General features: G+C 37.4%; 2 protein-coding genes across 8 annotated transcripts in view; one reads left to right on the plus strand and one right to left on the minus strand.

Annotated features, from left to right (window-relative positions):
- DPH6 (diphthamine biosynthesis 6) overlaps positions 1–8,538 on the minus strand; it is a 184,137-nt gene extending 175,599 nt beyond the window's left edge. For 3 of the 5 annotated variants that reach the window (XM_014268415.3, XM_026793031.2, XM_074542765.1), the window contains exons 1-3: positions 8,403–8,538; positions 3,925–4,019; positions 1,447–1,640 (exon numbers count right to left, since the gene is read on the minus strand). In XM_014268415.3, coding sequence (XP_014123890.2) covers positions 1,447–1,640; positions 3,925–4,019; positions 8,403–8,425 — 312 coding nt within the window. In that variant the 5' untranslated portion in view covers positions 8,426–8,538. Of the gene's footprint in view, positions 1–1,446; positions 1,641–3,275; positions 3,351–3,924; positions 4,020–8,402 lie in introns of those variants that run through there. The other 2 variants (XM_026793043.2, XM_026793037.2) reach the window with 2 other exon arrangements.
- Positions 7,770–21,760, plus strand: part of LOC106629487 (uncharacterized) — a 261,896-nt gene continuing 247,905 nt past the window's right edge. The window contains exons 1-2 of one of the 3 annotated variants that reach the window (XM_074542767.1): positions 7,770–9,622; positions 20,571–20,683. In XM_074542767.1, coding sequence (XP_074398868.1) covers positions 8,243–8,902 — 660 coding nt within the window. In that variant the 5' untranslated portion in view covers positions 7,770–8,242 and the 3' untranslated portion in view covers positions 8,903–9,622; positions 20,571–20,683. The remainder of the gene's footprint in view (positions 9,623–20,570; positions 20,684–21,760) is intronic. The other 2 variants (XR_012580791.1, XR_012580792.1) reach the window with 2 other exon arrangements.

Below are 21,760 nucleotides of genomic sequence, written 5' to 3' on the forward strand. Positions count from 1 at the left end.
TAACACTGCCAAGTCCACCACTAAACCATGTCTCTAGGCACCAGGTCCACACAACTTTTAAATCGCTCCAGAGACAGTGACTCAACCACTTCCCCAAGCAGCCTGGTTCAATGTTGGATACCCCTTTCAGTAAAGAAATTTTTCCTAATATCCAACCTAAGCCTGCCCAGAACAACTAGAGGCTGTACTGCCTACATGAACTATTTTCCTGCTCTGTAGTCTCAAACTCCAACACAGGTCTATCATCTTGATTTTACATTAGAACAACATAATTTCTTTGCCAAAAATGTTTACAAGATGCAACATTTGACTCCAAGATTGGTCAGGAAGTACTCTGCATTCAAACCACATTCTTAGGTCTTATCTGCAATTTGATTTTTTTTTAACTGAATACAGAATAAAGCTTTAAGTATTTAGGTTCATGAATCTCAATTATCATTTTAATGAAGGCAAGCGAGCTAGAAAATGTTCAATACCTGACATGAAGACTACAAACACCTTTATCTGAAGTTTCATTAAGCAGTCTATACCAGTTTGATCAATAAAATCACATATTTACTTTCTTTAAAATAGAAGTTATGATTTTCTGAACAGTGCATTGGTTTTAGTACTGCACACTGCAGTAATCAACACAGTTAGCTGGAATGGACATAGTATGTTCACCCAAACACTGTAGAAAAACTCTAGAGTCAACATGAGGTTTTCTATTTTTTTCAATGAGGTGTGATTTAGTATGGGTAGAAATAAAGTACTGTACAAAAGATTTTGCAAAAGACCAGAGAATAAATTTTAAGTGGTTTAGAAAGTGGTTCATTGTCTCTCTTTAATTCATTTTATAGCTAAAAAGGATTGATATATGTTATTGCTACTGTGTCATATCTTAGAATAAAATCACAGGGCTACCAGAATCAAAAATATCATTGTGAAATATTCTGTAATACTTGAAGAATGACACGCAACATACAAACAAATAACAGATTCTGATTTACACATCATAAGTGTATTCAAATGGAAATGTCTAGACATTACTTCCCACACACTGATAAATGCACAAAATCCAAAAGATCTCTCATTACAGTAATCAAGCAATACATTATTACAAGTGAAAAATAAGCTAAATATTCTATTTATAGATGATTGTCACAATTATGTTTTTTGTTGTACATGCCAAGCTCCTGTTACAGGTCTTTTCATTAAATAGGAAAAAGGTTTTGGCTTGAAATGAGGATTAATAGGTATGATTTACATTGGGGTAAAAGGAATATAGTTATACCATATATTTACAGAGCAAGGAAGAAGAAAGGAATAGAAGTAAAACCTGTAAAAATCTTCCATTTTTTTCTTACAGTTTTCCTTAAAAACCTAAGTGGATCACTTACTTAAATTCATAAATGAATTAAGCAATATAATTATCCCCAACTATATAATTGCTTTCAATCAGCATACCTTAACAAGTTTCATAAGCTGGTAAAGGTCTTCAACCTCATCTTCCTGGCATGCAGTATATACTCTTCCAGTATTCACACTGGTACCCTTTATAAAACCACGATAGAGTGGCAAATCCAATGCATCAGCATATAGGTCAATGGCATGATGTCCTACTGTCTGATACATATAGCTGTCCAATTCATCAGTCTGCCCTGCCACAATTAAGAAACAACCATATCAGGTACATTGTTGCAACAATTACAGATAATCACAATACTACAAAGTACTGAGAAAATCTAAATGTTAATATTTTTCAGTTCACAAACAGATGTTTGGTGACAACACTACTATAAACATGGAAAGAAAAAAAAATAGATTTCTCCACCCAACAGACGTATGGAGAGGAAGACATCTGTCACAAACATGCTGCCTATTTGCAAATTGTGGTGCCTTTCCTTCTTCCTGCTTCATCCAAAAAATCTCCTATCATTTCAATTCTACTTCCATTCACATGGTAATTTTAACAGGAAGACAGGTCAGAGGCACAAACTCAGTTGTATTTCAACATACTCAGATCAAGAAAATTGTAATGCACTGCAATATTCAGAACAAGCAACTTGAACAAGGTTGTCAAAATGTACAAAAACCTTTACTGCTAAAATTGTTATCATGGTCATCACAAAAGGAGACTATCCCTGCTTAGATGGAATAAAAGTAGATCACTACAACATTTTGACACTGTTTAATAAGTAAAAAGCTTATTTCCTTAATCATGAGAAAAAAATTAACTAAATTTTCTTACAAGCAGTTTGTAGCCATCAGATAAGGAAAAAGCAGCTAAAAATGCAAGTATCATGAATTAGAATTACATCTCAAACTATACAATAAATAATTTATACATATTTTTTCAGACAATATTTCTAAGAGATTTATAAAGTAATACATCATTATTGGTGAAATCTCCACTTTATTACAAGCTAACAAAGTTCACTATTTTAATGCTAATTTGTAACTCTGGTACTTCTCTGAATTTACACAGAGACATCAAGCATTTCTGCTGTATACCTGTGTAGCACATCTTACAAAGAAGAAGGTCTCTAACTCACCAAGATAACTAATTTGTGATGTAAGAATTAGGTCAGTCACCTTTGATGCCACACAACAGATACGGTTCTGCACAAAACAGGCAAATCCAAACCCCTAATCACAACTAGCCAACCCACACCAGAAGAGTAGATTTAAGGGCAAATTCAGTGGTTTCAACATACATGAACATGACAAAGTCTTTAAGTGATATTCTGCTTAGAATACACAGTTTCTTTATTAATTGAGACTCTCCAGGCAACAGTGGTACAAGATAAAATAAAAAGAATGGCATAGAATCCACTATTGCCTGAAGCACCTCAATTAACTTTCTATAAAATTTCCAACTACACACTTAAAGAGAGCATTTTATGATTTTAATGATAATATACTACGTTTCTGATGAGGATAAATTAGTTTGAAGACAACATATTTCAACAAGATTAGAGATTATGATATCCTAATAAATATCCTAAAAAATAAATTTTTCCTACACTCTCCTAGCATTTGCCAGTTCTGCCCGTGACTCATTTGCGATGGCAGCTCCCTTTTTCCTTCCCTTTCTGTGTACCCTCCTACTGTACAGTTACCAAATACCATACTTAATTGCTTAACATATGTTGAGCAGTGAACCTAGTTAACATACTTTAGCATTCTCCCCTACCAACTGGAAACAACTCACTTGCTTTTCCAGTCTCACTTCAATTTGTGCTATAGTCCAATATACAAATACTTAGCTCATCCTCTCAGCTCACACTGGATACCTGAGTTTCTCCCATCCTTTGTTGTAGAAATAAACTGTAGCCCATGAGAAACTGATCAGAAAAACCCATTCTAGTCTAAAAGAAAAAAGTAGGAAAAATACATATATCGAGGTCAGTTTCAACCCACATCAGTTCCTCAATGCAGTCTCAATGCAGTTCACAGATGCTGGGTTAGAATAATGAAGAAAGACACACAAAGATAAAAATGGATGAGCAGCAGCACAATGGCACATTTTTGGCAGCTGGAATGGTTTACAGCATTTAGTTGAGCACCAGTTTAGAACATTTCTAGAAGTACAGTGCTAGTTTTGGTTGATGACATCATCTATCAGCTTTTAGCATTTATGCTACTGACCTCACACAACCCCTTTGTACACCACCAGGATATCAATATTCTCATTTTCAAATTGTGTAATCCTTTTTCTAATTGATCTTCTCTTCTTGTGGGCTTTTTTTCCCTTAAGGAAAAATACACTTAATACATCTCCATAGCATCTTCTTTTTTATACCTCTTTCAAGTTTCTGTATTGGCCTTCAATATGCAAAACCAGACAAAACACATACGGGAACTTAATTCAGGCATGGTTGTGATTCTGTTGTTTCTATTCTATTTTTTAAAAAATTCCTACAAGAAATGTGGCTTTCATACCTGTATTTTCAGCAGGCCTTAAATTGGCAAGAGCAACAATCTGATGCCCAGCAGCAACACACTGCATCATATTGTAACAACTGTCCTTCCCACCACTGTAAGGAGAAGAAAATAGTGGCAATTAAAAGCACAGATAAAAGTTTTAGCCTCTTATAACTTTTAACTAACTGTTCAAAAGTAAGTATTATCAGAGCTGTTTATAAAGTTTTGAAATATGAAGAGCTGTAGAATAGTAACAGTAGAAAAAGAATGATTTCACCATACATTTACTACATATGCATAGTGCCTAAATACAGTAACCATAAATCACATAAAGAGTTTTGTATCTTACTATTAATCTGAGAGGTTACATGAAGAAGAGCCACTGACACTGGAATCTCAAAGAGTGTCTTTTATTCCAGAGATGAATTAGTATGTACTCATTACTACTTAATTTGGATCAAACCCCCAAAATCTGCTCCAGTGAGTTGCCAGCATTAGTAATCCTTTTAAATTAGATCTGTCATGTAGAGGTGCCTAGGGACACATTTTAGTGGTGGGCTTGGCAGTGTTAGGTTAATGGTTGGACTCAATACCTTCAAGGTCTTCTCCAACTTCATTGATCCTATATGTCAGGGATAACATTTCTCCTTCATGGGATATGTGGCCCAAACCTTCAACATTTTGAACATATTTGCCATTCTCAAAAACTTTAATTATTACAGGCAGTAGTTTCAGTTGACACTGCATAGAACATATGCATTTTTTACTGCATTTCACTGCAAATAAAAAGTTATTTATGCTAGTAAAAAATATAAAAGCAAACATGATCATAGTCTTGTTTGAGGCCAAGAGATAATTCTTCAATACAGAGGATACAATTAATTTTGACATTCATTCAAGATCTACAGGAACCTTTTCTGCTACCAGTGAGGAAAGAATTCTGTTCTCTTGATGTAACTGAAAAAATATCTCTATGGGTTTTAATCAATAGAAAAAGAAACATTACAACCTACAGTAAAAGTGCTATAGAATACACACTGCTTAAAAGATCCATGTTCAGACTTCTGGCCTTCAAACTACAACTGCAGGTGGAGATTCTGTGCAGCTTCTTTAAATGCCAAGGCACAAAATCCATGGCAGGAACTGCAACAGAGATCTATACAAGCTCTGTAAAACTGCATTTTGTTTTAGAATCACTGAGACTTGCACAGGAGAACATATAGTACAAGCAGCCCTTGCTACTATAGACTGTTGTGCTCCTTGTGGTCACACTATTACTGTTTCTACCTGAAAGGGAGTTAGAGCAAGGAGGGGCTTGGCCTCTTCAACCAGAAAAAAAGTGAAGAATAAGAGGAAATGGCCTCAAGCTGCACCAAGGGAGGTCCACGTTGGACATCAGGAAAAATTTCTCCATGGGAACAGTTGTCAAGCATTCGAATGGGCTTCCCAGGGAGGTGGTGCAGCTATCACCTCTGGAGATGTTCAAGAAATGACTGGACATAGCACTTGGTGCTATGGCCTAATTGACAAGTGGTGACCAGTCAAATGTTGGACTTGATAATCTTGGAGGTCTTTTCCAAACTAAATGATTCTGTGATTTTGAAACAAACTTCTTCAGAATTTCCAGCTTTTAGCTCTCCCTTTTATCTAGCCCTCTGCCCAAAAGCTTGAAAGTGTCCTAGAGGAATGAAACCCTTTAGCTATTCCCCTAAATCTCGGCTTTTATCCATGCAGAAATTCTGTATGCTGTCTTGAACTTGTTGTGTAATTCAAACCTGAAGTAGAAATAGTGTAAAACATGGCATACTTTTGTTCTTGACAGATTTTCATAAAGCAGTTGCTTCTGTTTCATTGCTAAAAAGTAAATATAAATATGATAGAATCCTACTTGGAGGGTCCATCTCTACTTAACATTCTTCTAATACATACCAGCAACTTTCTTCTACTCTATATGCAGACACAAAAAAATTTTAAATCATACATTCATTCCTTTTGGACACCGTTCTTGATACCTTGAAAATGTCAACAGTATTCACTTCATAATTTGAACTTCCAGGCTCAACAGAGTAATGAGACAAAGACTATTTTCCTTCTGAGTGACTTTATGCTGAAAAATAAAAGTCTCCCACTGGTTCTGATTTCAGCACTTCAGAAAAATAATTGTATGACAATAGATAATTGCCTATGCTGTTTGCAGTATTTTAATATTTTAAAAAATTGAAATAAAAAATTAAAATGTCACCAGAATAAATATATTCATCCTTCCATTTAATTTATGTGTATATACATACACATAAAGAAATTTTAAGAAGCATATTGATAGCCATATTGCTTACATTGGACCACCAGTTAGTAGGTGGAAATCTGGGCTTACTGAATCGCATGGTACTGTCCTGTTATTTATTCTCTGTATTATTTACCATAGTCCTAAAAACTACCAGTATCAAGAAACAAATTACATGGTGCCCACCCACAAGACCTTCCAAACTAAATGTAAAACACAGCATGGTTAAGACCAATGAAACCAGCCAGCCCATGCCCACGGGAGGAAGGTGGACTCAGAACAGTCCACAGAAGGGAGCTGAAGACAAGTGCTGAGATATCCTGGGGACCCCTCTCAATTCCAAACACAGAAAAAAAGCCACAGGTCTTTCTGTAGAAAGCTCCAAAGTGAGGTCAGTCAGGGTTCTGCAAGTATGTTAACAGACAGGCTTATAAACAAAATACTAGAAGAAAAAAAACCCTGGGTAACTGTGAAGATATGAACCTATACAAGACTTCTAAGCAAAATTCCTTTCTGTAGACATGCATAACCACTTACAGTTCAGAAAATTCTAGAAGAATTTTAAAGAGTTGAAAAACATCGTATTTCAGGTTGAAGACTGGCTTTAAAATGTCTATGATTTGGCACAAAATAAAATGCAGGGTGTACCCCATAAATACCACTTTAAAACAAGACTATCGACTTTTAGTGTGGCCAACATTCTACAAGGAAAAAAAAAAAAAACAGGTTAAAGTACTTTCATACATAATCCTGACCTTTGCAAAATTAAGAAGCACTTTTCAAATACTTTTTTCCCCTCTGATCTTTGGCTAGCTCTGTTACAAAGACTTCAGACACTTTGATGTCTCCTTAAAACTCTTCTTAAAACTATTACTGAAACTAAATCCGTCCTTGTAAAATAGCCCATTAAAATAGCAATTGTGTTAGAAACCTGTTTACAGGATTTTATTCCATCCTGCCTTTTAACACATTCCTCTGCTTTGAGAATATCAAAGTAAATAATCCTGAAAGACAAAGTCTTATCTATAAACAAAATTTAAAAATTTGAAGCTGATTTTCCCTACACCATATTTCAGCAAATCTAGAAAAACAGACATTTCCTGTATTTCCCCCTTGCATGAGGTTTGGAATTATTTGCAGTTGTTGTGGCCAAATCTCACTTTCAACAAGGTTTGATATTTGACATTCCCTGAAGAATTTAATACATTAAATGTTTTGGCTTATGTAAATAGCTACTGCACCCAAAAATAAAAATACACAGCTCACATCTGCACAATTCTTTTCCACTTAGAGGTTTCCTAGCTTGTTCTCTTTTAATTAACTATTGTTTCTTCAAGAAAAACACATACATATCCTTATTAGAAAATGTTAATTTCTTTAAAAAAATTTACAAGAATTGCAGAAACTAACAAAGAAACTTACAAAAAACATGGGGGGGGGAGATGCAACCCTTGACAGACAGGGCTGTGTACAACTCCAACAATTGAAACGCGCTAGCTTCATCATTTTAAAACTGGCAAAATTTAATCTCTCGCAAAAAAAACACACTACAAAAATCTATCGTTAAGAGTTTAGGAAATCTATCCTGAAAGAGCCTAATGTACTTGGAAGGCAGAAGCACCTGGATGTTGAAGTGCAAATGAGCAGAACCCTGTTTTTCAGAGCAGGACACGAGGCCCACGCTCTGCGCCCCCGGCGAAGGCGCTGCCGGCGGCCCGGGCGGCTCCGGCTCCCGCCTCGCTGCAGCCGCAGAGCCCGGGACACCGCAGAGCAAGCGACTGGGGCAGACAACTGTAGGTCTGGTTTGGGCTGGGGGACTGCGGCTGTGCTGGTCGGTTGTGGGGTGGCTTGTTTGGGTTTTGCTTGTTTGGTTTTAAAAATATAGACCAGTTATTCCTGAATTCTGCCGTAACACGGGAATTCTTCCCAGTCTCTCCCGACGCGCAGGCAGGGACCGGCCCGCGGCGGCACTCGCAGGCGGCCACGGCAGGGGCCACGGGCAGAGCCGGCTGGGAACGCGTCGGCAGGCTAGGGGAAGGGAGGCAGCAGGAAATGAATGGGCGGGAAGGCCGAGCGGAAAGGGCCGGGCGGGTCTCCCGGGTGGCGCTGGGTGGAGCGCGACCCCCGGGCAGGCAGGGCTTCTCCCCGCGCCCTCTCTCCGCCTGCGAGACGCCCCTCGCTCGGTCACATAGGCGCTCCGTCAGCGCGTTACCTGATCAAAGCCACTACTCTCATGTTGCTCGCAGGCCGGGGGCGGTAACACTGACAGGGAGGTGGGCGACAGCCGGCAAGCGCAGCGGGGAAGGAGCCCGGTCGCACAGCCACCCTGGGCTGCGCACGCTGCCGGCTCCTCCGTTGCTACCGCTACCGCTTGGCCGCCTCCCCTACCGGGCCCTCCTCCCGGGGCAGGCCGGCAGACTGCCTGCACAGACCGAGGCTCGGCGAGCGGCCGGCCCCCGTGCCCGGGGAGGTGCGCTGCCTCCGCCGCGGGGCTGCGCGCCGGCCGGGGCGGCGCGGCTCGGGCTCGGCCCGGGGGCGGGCGGGAGGAGGGAGCAGCCGCGGAGGCAGAGTGCCGGGCGGCTATGGAGGGCAGGGCGGCCGCGCTGGCAGGCCCGGGCCGCCCGGCTGAGGGCATCGCCCTCTTGCCGCTTCCCCGTGTCTGTCTGTTGCCTTCTGTCCTTCAGCGAAGAACCGCGGACCTGCTCCAAGTGACTGCTGCGTAGGGAGCAGCGCCAGCCGAGGGAGGCCACCCCCTCCCCTTGAGGTGCCCGGCGGGGGGACTGTAGGGCACAGTCGCCAGTCCCCCGCGGCCCGGGGCAGGGAGGCCAGCAGGGCCCGCTGGCAGGGCAGGAGCTGCTGCGGGGCTTTCCAAGTCGCAGCGGACCAGTGGTTGCGGCAGCGGGGAGGTTGGAACAGCAGAGCTGACCGGGCTGCTTGGCTGCTCTCCTCTCGCAGGCGAGCACAAAATGTCCCTCTGCGTCCTCGGCTTCAGCTGCTGCAGACCGAAAATCGGATCTGCTCATCTCATCCCTGTTCTGGGCCAATTTTCTGACCAATCCTGCCATGGCACACATGACAGACACCCCTGTGGGTTTGCGAGCTAAGTCACAAGCTTACCCAGGTGCCCAGTCTTTCGACACCTGACACACAAGTTTATTTCCCCCATGTCACAGAAGAAACGTGGGTTGGTTCTCTCGAAGAGACCTTATTGCTAGACTAACTTTAGAAGTCCTATATCAGCAGATAAGGGCATTGCTGTTGGTATTGTGGCCGGGTTTCAAGCAGCAGTCCAAGGGCCCGCCACTCACCAGGCTTTGGTTCCTAGGGCCTGTGAGACTAAAATGGGGCAAGAAGCCGCTGGTGTGTGCTTGGTTTCCCAGCCTGGCTGGAGCCTGGTGTGCCGGGTCAGCGGGACCAGCAGAGTGCCGCAGGGTGAGTGAGCCTCGGGGCTCCCTGCAGTGCCAGCTCATGGTTCCTGCGGGGCAAATATCGCACAAGGCTTTGTCCCTCCAGGCTGGGATAAATGCTTTATGCACTGGGAGGGCTAACTTAGCAGTCCCCTGTAACATGATATTATACAGTGCTATATAACAATCTCTACCACTCAGGCTTTGCGTTAGTTCCTTGCACGTAGGCTGCTGAGTATGAAGTTCTCAGGAAGAGATAAGATGGAAAAAAGCATTCTAAAAAAAACCACTTTGTTATAGTGATAAATGTTCCAAATAAATGCATAGTGAAACAAGTGTGTATATATATATATATATATATATATATATATATATATATATATATATTATGTACAGCTCATGAAACAGCTTGAAAAGCCACTTTCTTTTTTTTTTTAGATGATTTTAGTCAGCACATGATTTATACAGTAAATCACTGTAAAATAGGAGTGAATAACTATGGGCAGATACGGAGGTGATGATGCCTTCCTAAATACACTTTTGAAAAGTTAAGAAGATGCCTTCCCAAGTACACTTTTGAAAAGTTAAGAAATGACAATTGATATAAAACTTATTTGTTAAATAGTTGTGAAGAGGTAGTAAACATAAAATAGATTTTTCTGCATTGGAATAATTGCAAAAAACATACATTTTAAAAATATAAATCTTCAGTTCATGCTTTGGCCACCACAGGCTGGCATTATGAAACTGAATATTTGACTTGCCTTGGAATCGCTTACAGGGCGTTTGAGTTTCCTACTAATTGATGATGACATCATATGTAAATCTTTGAAAGCCTTCTCTGCTCTTCAGAACATCCTAGGTGATCTAAAGATGTGAAATTGTCTTAGATGTGAAATTCCGATGAAACCACAGGAATTTTTTTAGGGTTTGGAACTTCTCTTTTTTGGCTCATGAAGGTAATAGAGACCTATTCTGAACTAGAAGAGAGATTTTTAGCAGAGATTACTAAAATGAAAGAAACAATACTGCATGAACTAGTAGAAAATAACAGACCTCTGAGGAACTGTAAAAAAGGCAGAACAAAGTTATTTTATTTATTACCCAGAAAGTAAAAAAAGAGGAAGGTAATTTTGTGATACATCATCTCTATATTTTCTGGGTTTGAATGATGCATATTTACTTATTTATTATCACAAAAAAGAATAATTTGGCTAGTAGTTGTGAACTCTTAGAATATGCTTATTTGCAATACTTAACAATGATACACGGAAAGTAAAAATCATGTGCATAAATTATTCTACTGCTTTGTAAACTGGAGAGGCCATATAATCTGTAGCTGTAATCAGACAGCATTAGAACAAATGCACAAAGACTTGTAAAGATCTTTTCTAGGCATTGTTAGAAGATCTGCAAAGAGTAATTCTGAAGTCTTGCATTTTCAAAAAGGTCTGTTATTATTAATCTATTGTTGATACAATATAGCTGGGCTTTGGGGGAATGGTTCTATTGCATTTAGTTTTACTGCTTCTAAAAAAAACAAATTTCCACTTACAAGTCAGACTTGTTAAAAGCAGAAGTTAAATACAATACTGTAGGACCAAGGTCTGCTTCATTTACTACTGCAACTGGAATTTTTGCTGCTACTTGGTGAAGACATCAGTAGTTATTTGCACAAATAAAAAAGTGGCATTTGGGTCCCAGAATTCGAGAAATTTATCAAAATTGAATTAATAAAGTGGGGTTTGAAAACAAATTTGCATTTTTCCCAAAAGGATGCTGTTTTCAAATTATGTGGAGTATATTCTATGAGAAAATCTGTTTGCTTTCATTCACCTATGGAATAGCTCTTGTGTAGTGTCACTGCTCTTAAAAAGTTCTGCCATATGACAGTGGACAAAAGGAAATGCACCATCTCTCAAACTGCTTGCCCCGAGACATTCTGCTATACTGCCACAGCAGCTCAAACAATGAAATCCACCAAAGCTGCCTTTTATCTTGGGGTAGTACTGGCTAGTTTGTGCAGAAGGCCTGCAATGGCTCAGTGTTTCTTTTTCACCCTTTTCTGCCTAGAAAGTTGAAAATAATGATAATGAATTAGTAAAACTGGAGGAACCTGTCAGAGGATTGAAAAAAGCAATGCAGTATCCCTAATGATCTGGAATAGTTAATTAAGTTCTCTTATAAATGAGTTCCAAAAATAACTTACTTTCAGTAAGTTATTCTGAGAAACAGTCATTTTAGCATACCTGAGCTGCAGTGCCTCTTAGCAAAGGGCCAATTATCTGGTGATTGGCAGTTAAAGGTGAACTAATGAAGTTCTTAATTAAAAGATTTCCTATTATAATCACCAGTAAGTAACAGAATACTGCATACATAAAGCAGATATAACGTTAGAAGAATATTTCCATTTTGAAACAAAGGTTTTGAAAATGGTCTCCGCCTTTTCTTGCCAGGTCCAGAATGGGAATGTTGGAGTTTTCACGGGTGTAGCTGGCAATGTGCCACTATTGGCCTATATTAGGGTGTCCTGCTCTGACTCCCTTATAGTCAGAGGTGTTTTCCTCATTTAACAGGTGGCAGAATTTTTTGCTGCTCTTAGTACCCAAAGTTCTCCATGTAGTATAGAAAAATGGTTTGAGATTTTACAGGAGAATATTTCGGTTGGACTTTTAACTAAGAAACTGGCTGCAGAGTTCCTTTAGCTGCCTGTCATCAACAGCTTCCCTGAATTTTCACTTACTTCACAGTGAGCAGGATATTTTCAATTTCCCTGTGAGATTAACTAGAATTATATTTTGCAAAAAAAATTCCAGTTTGTCAACATGAGATGCATTGACATACTACTAAAATCTAAAAAAAAAGAAATTTCTCAGGCGGCATCTCTCCCCATTGAGATTACAAGGACTGCAGGTCCTACTGTCTACATTTCTACAGCACGACAGATGTAGAGTATTGCTCTGAATGCCGCATAACCATACTAGCAGTTCATGATGCCCTAGATAAAACAACCTGTTAAGATTTGCTTGGGCACCTTGTCACACTGATTGCTTCTTTTTAGACTAAAATAGGCATACATTGACTTGAAGTTGATCTCCTTTCTCACAGACATGACCGTAGTGATCACCAGTGTATGTGAAGAATGACCTATTTGGCCTATGGTCTCCTTGCTCTTAAGTGCTCCCTATAAATGCTACTTAAATATATATACAGCTAATCCTGTCATTCTTCTTTCTGGTCAGGCAAGGCTTGTCATTTTCGTAGGTGATTTGAATTCTTTCTACAGAACTATGAAATTCAGCAACTTTATTTTGTCCTTTGTATAGAACTTTTTAGAACTCTTGGACTGTTATTCATTGACCACTGTGACAAACAGAATTTAGGCTACAGTAGCATTATATAGGTTCTTGAATAATAGGCAATTGTCCTTATATGATATCAGCTTTTCTAAGCTTTTGATGAACTTCACTAACCAATCGAGCATTCTTCAGAGAGTCAAAGATGTAACGCTAACCTTCTAACATTATGTCTCTGTCAAAATGACCAGTGTTTCCATCAGGCACTAGTGCAAGCTAACTTAATATTCAGTGGCAAATAAACAGTTTTTTCACTTGACTAGATGAGTTTTCAGTGTTCAAAATCTTTATTCTCTCTATTAGTAAAAGCACTAGTATTAATTACCACCAAGAGAAGCTGTTGAGTGTGACTGGCAAAATCATTACTTTACTATTTTCTGTTAAGCATAATCCATGGTATTTAAATGTATTTTTCTCCATGTGAAGTCTTTAAGTACTTTTAAGACAAAAAACAATGTCTGACCACCTCAAGGTCACCAGAAAGCCTGTAGTAATAAAGGAGTTTCTCTTCTACATATATTAGTTTTGATTGCAATTAAACATTTAAGTGATGTTTAAAGGGATGTCATATTTACAGGTTTAAAGCACTTTTATATTCTCCCTACTTTTTCTCCCTTATTAAAAAGATTGGGGTTTTAGAAATGAAGATTTCAATTTTTTGTGGAAATTTTAAATGCAAAACAAATTTGTGAGCTAATCTAATGATACATTGAAAAAAGGTAAATCAGAGATGAGTTTATTGCAAAGAAGTACATGTACAAGATTTAAAACCAAGTCCCTGTTATCTAACATGAGATGTTTCCTGTGAAGTTGTGTTAACTGCCAATGAAGACTGAAGACAGAACTTTTGGAGTGTTTCTGCATATTAGAGACTATTAACCATTCTAGAGAGGAAGAAAGAGACTAGGCTCAATATTCCTTAAAAATGTGTTCATCATCCAACAAATTTGAATCTAAAATGATGGGCTTTAATTTATTGGGAGTTAGCCATCTATTGGCTGCAAAACACCCAGGAAAAAAATGTGGTCATGGATAATAATCCATGAGAACAGAGAGAAATTAGCTATCTATTTAATGAGGTTAGGCTACAGCGTCTTCTTCATCATCATAAGCTAAACCACTGAGGTCTTGTAGGCAGAAATGGCTGAGATATTTTTACAGAGACACAGGAATTTAGAGAAGCAGCTTTTAATGAAAAGTCAGAAAATTGAACTGTTGCAATGAAAATCTAAGAAGGAACTATCATCTCTTGCTGTAGTGGTATATAATTTGAGATCATTCCTCACTTACTAAAAGGTTTTGCAGTTCATCATTGATTAAAACATTTGAGTGGTTAAAGCTGGTGAAGTTTCAGGGGAATAAGCAAACAGCAAGTTTTTTGGCCCATTTGTTTCATTGCAAAAATCTTCCTGTACCATAAAATATTTATAACAGAGTTGTAAGTAATAAAAAGGACTATTTTCTTTTCATTCCACTCTTCCTATTTGTTCAATTTTGTCAGTAAAAATACCATTAATAGCTTTAACAATCAAAGCAGATTTTAATGTGTCGCATTTAATACTCTTCTTCTTACAGTTAAATTTTTCAAGAGAGAATTAATCTAGTAAGTATGGAGCTGTTTTGACCTAATTAGCAAAGTAGGGAGCTTAATTTTGAGTGATACAGAGAAAGCATTTCATTGCTGAAAAGAAGCAGCAAATCAGTTTTTTCAATGTCCTATTGAACTGTATGACATCATGTGTAGTATAAACCACTTGACATAATCTGCCTCTGATTTTGAGTCCTGAAGGAAGGTGGCTGTGACAGTGCCCTTTGAAATAACATTGAAGCTTCAGCTCCCATGTCAACATCATGCTCTAATCAGTGCAGTCTTTTTTGTCACAGAGTCTTCCACCTTCTAATTGACCCTGACATATGCTATTCACTCTACCCCTTGGCTTTGGACATACAATTCCTGTCATGGTCAATTATTAGGTGATAGAGCCTGCAACCACAGGGACCATTGCTTAAAATCATCCTACACACTAAGCCCTGAAGTGCCCAAATTCACATCTAACTGGAGGGGAAGAAGGCATCTAGTCTTTGATAAAACTAATATTCTTTTCACTTCTATATAGAAAAATGTCAATTTTCATCATCCTATAAGTTACTGAGACAAATGGTGACAGTGCTATTTCTGAAATAGGTTAAGGAAAAGTACAAAAACCTTTACCAAACTCAAAACACTCTGAAATGAGGAAATTGTCTGTATGAGCATACAGTATGCATAAAAATTAGATTACACTACATTTGAAAGGCAGATGAGAGTTTAAGAGTGACAAGTGGGCAAGTGCTAAAAATAAGGGCATGTTACTTCCTTTCCAACATTGCTTTGTCTGTATGCTTTCTTTGATGTTGTTTAAGCTTTGAAGTAAAGAAATACTTTTCAAGAGTCTGAAAGGTACTTCTGATTACTATATTGATAAGAACTGGTTTTGAACAAAAAGATCTCTTGTGGTTTTCCCATTGGTTCTGTAATGCCTGAGAAATTGCACAATGACAGAAACCAGGACACCTGCTCTCTGGTCTTCATGCAAGCATTATGATTTTCAAAACAGTTTTGCAGTCATTGTTTTTCTGCAGTAATCTTAAAAAAATCATTACAACTTAAGGAATATGGGCTGAGAAGAGCAAAAGTTTACCATCCATCTGCAAAGACTGAAAGGCAGTTTTGTGAACTTCTGGTTCACTTCACAGATTCTCTGTCCATAGTCAACTATGCCACTAACCCAGAGGACTCTCCCTGTTTTTTGCTGTGTGAACATTAATTTCAATTTACAAGGCACCATTGCCTGTTTATTTGGGTTTGGGTTTTTTGTTTTGTGGGCTTGTGGGTTTTTTAAAAAAAAATTGAAGGGAATTTTAGTAATCTATAGTCTTTTTAAGTCACAAATTTTTTGTCTGTGGGAATCTTACACTGGTTTGTTTTACTACTGACATTTTACTTAATTTTCTTGTATATAGAACACAGCTCAGAAATAATCTGTAAAAGACCCTTGCATATCTGCTGAGTTTTACAGGTAATACAAAATATCATATTCTGAAAGATGTGATTTTGTGATATCTTTATTTGCATCTCTTAGCCTGAATAGACAAAGCTCTAATTAACATTCGTATAATTATCTAAGTCTTTAAAATCCCATCTGTCTTAATGATGTATACATAGCATAGCAAGCCCAATAAATACCAGGCACATACAATGCAAATGCTTTTAATTTAAATTATAACACTGCTTACTGAAGCTCTTGTACGTATTCTGTTTGTTCAATTGTATGGTTATCATAAGACTTGGAAACCTTCCTCCTGAAGTACACAGTCCTGCATATATCTGAGAGCTGTTAGTTCAGCAACTGCTGTTACTGTGTGCAATACCCAAACAAGTAAACTTTGGAAATGACTGATTCAGCTACATATGAGTTACCTGGTGTGTAACCTGGCTCAGGTGTTAGCAAGACAAAAACTAACCTTGACTGAGCATACAAATAGATGCTAATACTAAATTCCCACAACTTCAAAATTTAAAAAAAAATAAAAGCACTCTTCCTCACATGCATTCTTTTATCTACCCTGCATGTATCATGTGATATTCTAAACATTATTTCATAGAGGAGTTAATTCAGCTTTCAGCAGTGTGCAGTCTGTGAAGCAAGGAGAATAACTCCTGGCTGCTTTATGGTTTAAAGCATGATTGAATATACTAACAGAGCTCCATGAAGTACTTATTTCAATATATATAATGTATTTTCAAAATATTTCATCTCTATACAGGCCTCATCCTCTCACAAAGTGGAGCTATTGCACTTAAGAAGATGGGGCAATAGAGCCCAAAAATACTGAGACAGCATCAGTGATCTGAATCTTGAAATTTTATTCCCTGGTCAATAACTTGTTGGTTGTTGCTCAATCGTTCTTGCTACTTCAGCTGCTCTTTGTTTCAGTTTCTCTCTGTATAAAGTGACATAGCTATACCTTATAGAGTATTTTGAGAGTTTCGGGAGTTTACAGCTGAGTAAGATACAAAACATCATTGTAGTATTTTTAAAAGAGTCTTTTCATAAACCTTTTAACTCTGTTGCTCTAAAAATCATTCTTATAATTTAGATTATGGCAATTAAGGGAAATACTCTGTGTACTGAATGAGATAATTTATAGTTATATAAATTTATAAGATTAGCTTATTTTCTATGTTTATATAGAGGTTCTTCTGGGAAAGTAGACAGGGACATCAGAAGCATTATTTAAATCTCACGGATACTGATTTCTCTATGCTTTATCAAATAACATATTTGCAAAACTACCAGATGGGGAGAGAAACTGCAGTGAGAAAATAATGGTGAGGTTTGTAGTACAGGAAAAAAAGATTCAGACATTAGATACATTATTTTAACAGCATGAGGAACTTTAAACATTAAACAAACTTCTTAAATAGAAGCTTTTCATTGATCTCTCTTCTGCAAGGATAGCAAAGGAAAAGGTGAAAGAAAACCATACAGCTAAAGCTGACACAAATCCTAACCAAACACAATTAATAAGGAGTATAAAAATGGTAAATATTTGAATGATAAATCTTGTGGCAGTCTAGGAGGCAGAAGGTTACTATGAGCTTTGCATTAAAGATTTCTAATAGGATATATCCAGTCTCTCCTCCTTCCATTATGGATAAAATTGGCAAAAAACAGCTTTGAAAAATTTGATTCTCCCAGGCTCTTATGCATACTACAGCATTTAAAGCAAACATTTAAAGATAGAAAACTTGTGAAACCTCAGTGCATTTTTTAACCCATTTCCAGGCAGCATTAGATCAACAGCAGAAATAATTGCTGTCAGTTTGTACTTTTTGACCAATAATTCTCTGTATTTTCTGCAAGAAACTTGAGTGATGCAAATGACCTTATTTTTACAGCATGCTTTTATTAAATAGTTTATTATTTTGGCAGACTAATAAAGATTTTGGTATTTGCTTTTATTTGCAATAATATTACCACGACATAAAAAAGGATTTTATGTTCTTTTTGAGGAACAAGGAGGATAAAAGTGTTGATGGATAGTGCAACTAAGGCATCAGCAATGAGCTGGAAATGAGACACATAAATATGAAAGCAGAGCTAAGAAAATAGAACTGCACCCTTGGCCTTTCTTAAAAGAACATGCACATGCCATGGTTCATTCATACAGTTACAGAAACTCCTTTTGTTTTTAGTGAGTCAGTGAAAATATGCAAAGACTAAAATATTACAAAGATTCTCAGTTGTTTGGCATATTTCTGTAGTTAATGTAGTTGTGAAGTGTTTCAAAACATTTAGAGAAATGACTGTTGATGATGATTTTTTAGAAGACATGTATTTTCTTTGAAGTATAAATTTGTCCTTTTTTTCAAGTTATGTCTTAGAAAAGGTGGTGAAGCAATATCAGTGTTCAGTTTTCCCTTTTTTGCCCTTCAAACAGACCTAATTCTTTAAAGATCAAAGAGCTGAGACCTCATAGCCGGATCAGACAATCACACCAAGGTTTTAAAAACAAAATTATCAGTCCTGTAATAAAAATAAAAGAAGCCTAGATAGCATGTAATAGAATTAATCTTATTTTATATTGGAAGGGAAGTTTGGCGTCAGATTGAGAAGATTGTGGCTATAATATTCATTTTGCAATAATCTGAGCTCCTTGAGAATGGGTGGTGTTAGATGCAAGGGGAGTATTCAGCAGTAAGAAATGTATTGATTCAAACACATAATTGGATGTGCCTTGGAAATAATGAGGGATTGAGAGTGCTTAAGATTTGAATTTTGCTTATAGCCACTCCTCAAAAAGACAGTCAAAGTAGAAAAATATGAACAGAACAAATATCACATGAAAAAAAGCTAGACAGGCAAACAAAACTTTCCCTAACTGGAAATTTATTTGTTCCATTTGCCTTTTCTAAAAGGCAGACAGTAAATAGGAATCACGAAGTATGAATTTCTTAGAAGAATAAATCTAGCAATTAATTATATGTCAAGGCTTAAGAATCAAAAAAACTGCTTATGCCCATTGCCAGTCATTCACTCCCTGTCAGTAGTAGTTCACATCTTTCCTGGGATGGCATCCAACCACAGTGGCATCTAAAATATAGCAGGCTATATTGTTACAGTTGGAGGTGAAATTGAAAGTTGCACCAAACAGAAGTGACAAATTCACATTGCTCAGTGTTGCCTAGCAATAAGAGATGAGTTTATTATGAACACTTGACTCTATATCCATTGCAAGGAGGCTTTGTATTCGCACCAAAATGCCACTAGTCTTACAGGCAAAAGGGGCAAAAATAGGGTGGGCAGAAGGAGGGAACAGTCACAGTAGTTGTGAGTATGTTCTGTATTTCAAGATTTCTCTCTGTCTCAGGGGAACGAGTCAGAAAGGAGAAGGCAGAGCCTGCCTCCAGCTGAACTCTTTGAGATTGGCCAGGTAGCTTGTTACAGACCTTAATCATGCTTTTGAATGCCCTTAGTAGTGCTGTTTCATTAGTAATGGCTTGGAGTTCAGGCTCTGCAAATGAACTCTATGAATGTTCCCAAGAACTGCTCGGTAGTGGTTTTCATTGTGCAAAGCTTTTCATTTGCTTCTGCTCTATTTTCATTTTTTTCTTTCTTTTTTCCTTTTTTTTTAAGGGTAAAGGACAAGTCATCAGGGAGCTTTTTCCTTCTCAGACACCTTGTTCTTTTCTTTTTTGACCACTGTTTATGTGGGGAAACATTTATTTCTATCTTGGGCATTGGACCTTGTCTCTCAAGGTATTAATTACCTAACTATTCACATAAATGCGTTTTTTTTAAAGAACATTTAGGTATCCTTGAAGACGTTACTGGATACCCACACACATATTTAGGCACATAATCAATTTTAAAAAATCAATGCAATCGTTTCTATTAAACTGGCACCCCCCCCTCCAATAACTGATCTGTTTCTGTGTTTTTATGCCATCTGCATTTTTGACAACTGAATATTTTTGACAGCATGGTCCATTGTGCCCAAGTTCACATCATTTTTTTTCTCTCTTTTTTTTAAAACATCATATGACTACATATGTAATAAGAAAATGGGTTATATCACACATTTTGCTTTACAGATTTGGGTTCACTGGATTTTTTGAACTGACAAAAATTGTACAAGAAGTATTTCTATTATAAGAATGCATTTATTGTATAGACATGATAGTTTTAACGAAATGCTATGTAAATACATTGAAATTATAAAACAGTTGTGATTTTAAGAAGCTTTAGATACAAAAAAATAAAGATGCAATTTAGAGATTATGTAGTTTAGGTAAAATAGAATAAAATATAGATAAAAAATACACTCTCGTGAAATGTTTAATTAAAATCACTAGTGCAGAATTACATCCTTAGTTTATGTGTTCATCTAGCCAAATTAACTGAATCTATGAAAATTTTAGAGCATAATTTTTATATTTTGTGTACAAAAATGCAGCTGTTGTCTCAAATTGTCACTTAGCTGTAAGCTTTGAAGGTAAAAAACTGAGGTACTTGCATTTTGTAAATGTTTTTGTAAAAACCTTTCGTAACTTTGGTCCTTTCTTTATTTCAGATTCAACGTGTTACAAACAAACATATTCCACCTGTTACAACAATCTGGCATATTACTTCCTTGATACGTGATGATACAATACCTCTCAGGTTTGCTGAGTAGCAAAGAGAAATGTAAGCAAATGAAAAGGTTTTCCACTTTCACAGTTTTTTTCTGCTTGGGGTTCTGTTTGTCTGAGAACCGTATGAATAGAAGCCATATTTTATAGTATTTCTTTAACCTCTGCCATCTGGTGTAGGTTAGTTTTTCCACTGCCAACATATCCTAGAGGCCCCAGTACCAAAATGTTTAATTTCTAAGTAAACATTTGGACTTTATAAATCCAGTTTAAAATATAGGGCGTTATTTTTTTAAACTTTATACTACATTTCCCACTACCAATGACATTAACAAACACACAGACAGGTATATGGGTTTAAAGGCTTCTGGCCATGACTTTTCTGTAGCTGACCTCCAGAGATGTTAGGTCGCCTGACATCTTTAATCACCAAGTCATGCTCAGTTATCAGGGAAGGACTTGAATATTCCCCACTGACCTAAAGCCTGAAGTTGTGTCAAGGGATTTGCACCACCACAGCCAAAACTTTCCAAATCATGTATGGTTTCAGGCAAATAATACTCGCCCATGCCAAAGCCAGAGCTTTAACTTGTTAATTTTCTTTTAATTTAATGCAAAGTTATTTCAATGCAACAAGAGAGGATTGTTTCTACAAAAGAATTTAGGCAAGTAACTCACCACTTAAGAAAACCAAAGAATGTAATAACCATATCTCTAGCAACTTCCTTATGTCTGAGGAAGCAAAAAACCACAAAAATAATGTGCCAGAATTCTACTACCAAGAGGATTAAAAATAAAGAACAGTAAATTAATTAACAAGTGGCTCTTTTTTGAGCACTGAGCTCTGAGCTGCTGTGTAAAAGTTATGCCCATTTAAATGAATTTAGAATTTGATTTGTTTAATCAGTGTGATTTGGTAATGAAGATTCATGGTATTTGCTGAATTTAAATGATACTTGTCCTGAGGATAATTCTTCTTGCTGCACAGTATGGATGAAGAGATGAGGTATCACCTTTCAGCCAATCGGGGGTGTAAAATTCTGTGTTACTTTGGAAGACCACTAATTGCATTTATTTTATTATGCTGTGTTATAAACAGCAGCATCTGGAGAGTGAACATCCTCTCTCTGCC

The sequence above is a fragment of the Zonotrichia albicollis genome, chromosome 6 (assembly GCF_047830755.1).
Source record: "Zonotrichia albicollis isolate bZonAlb1 chromosome 6, bZonAlb1.hap1, whole genome shotgun sequence".
NCBI classification, from domain to species: domain Eukaryota; kingdom Metazoa; phylum Chordata; class Aves; order Passeriformes; family Passerellidae; genus Zonotrichia; species Zonotrichia albicollis.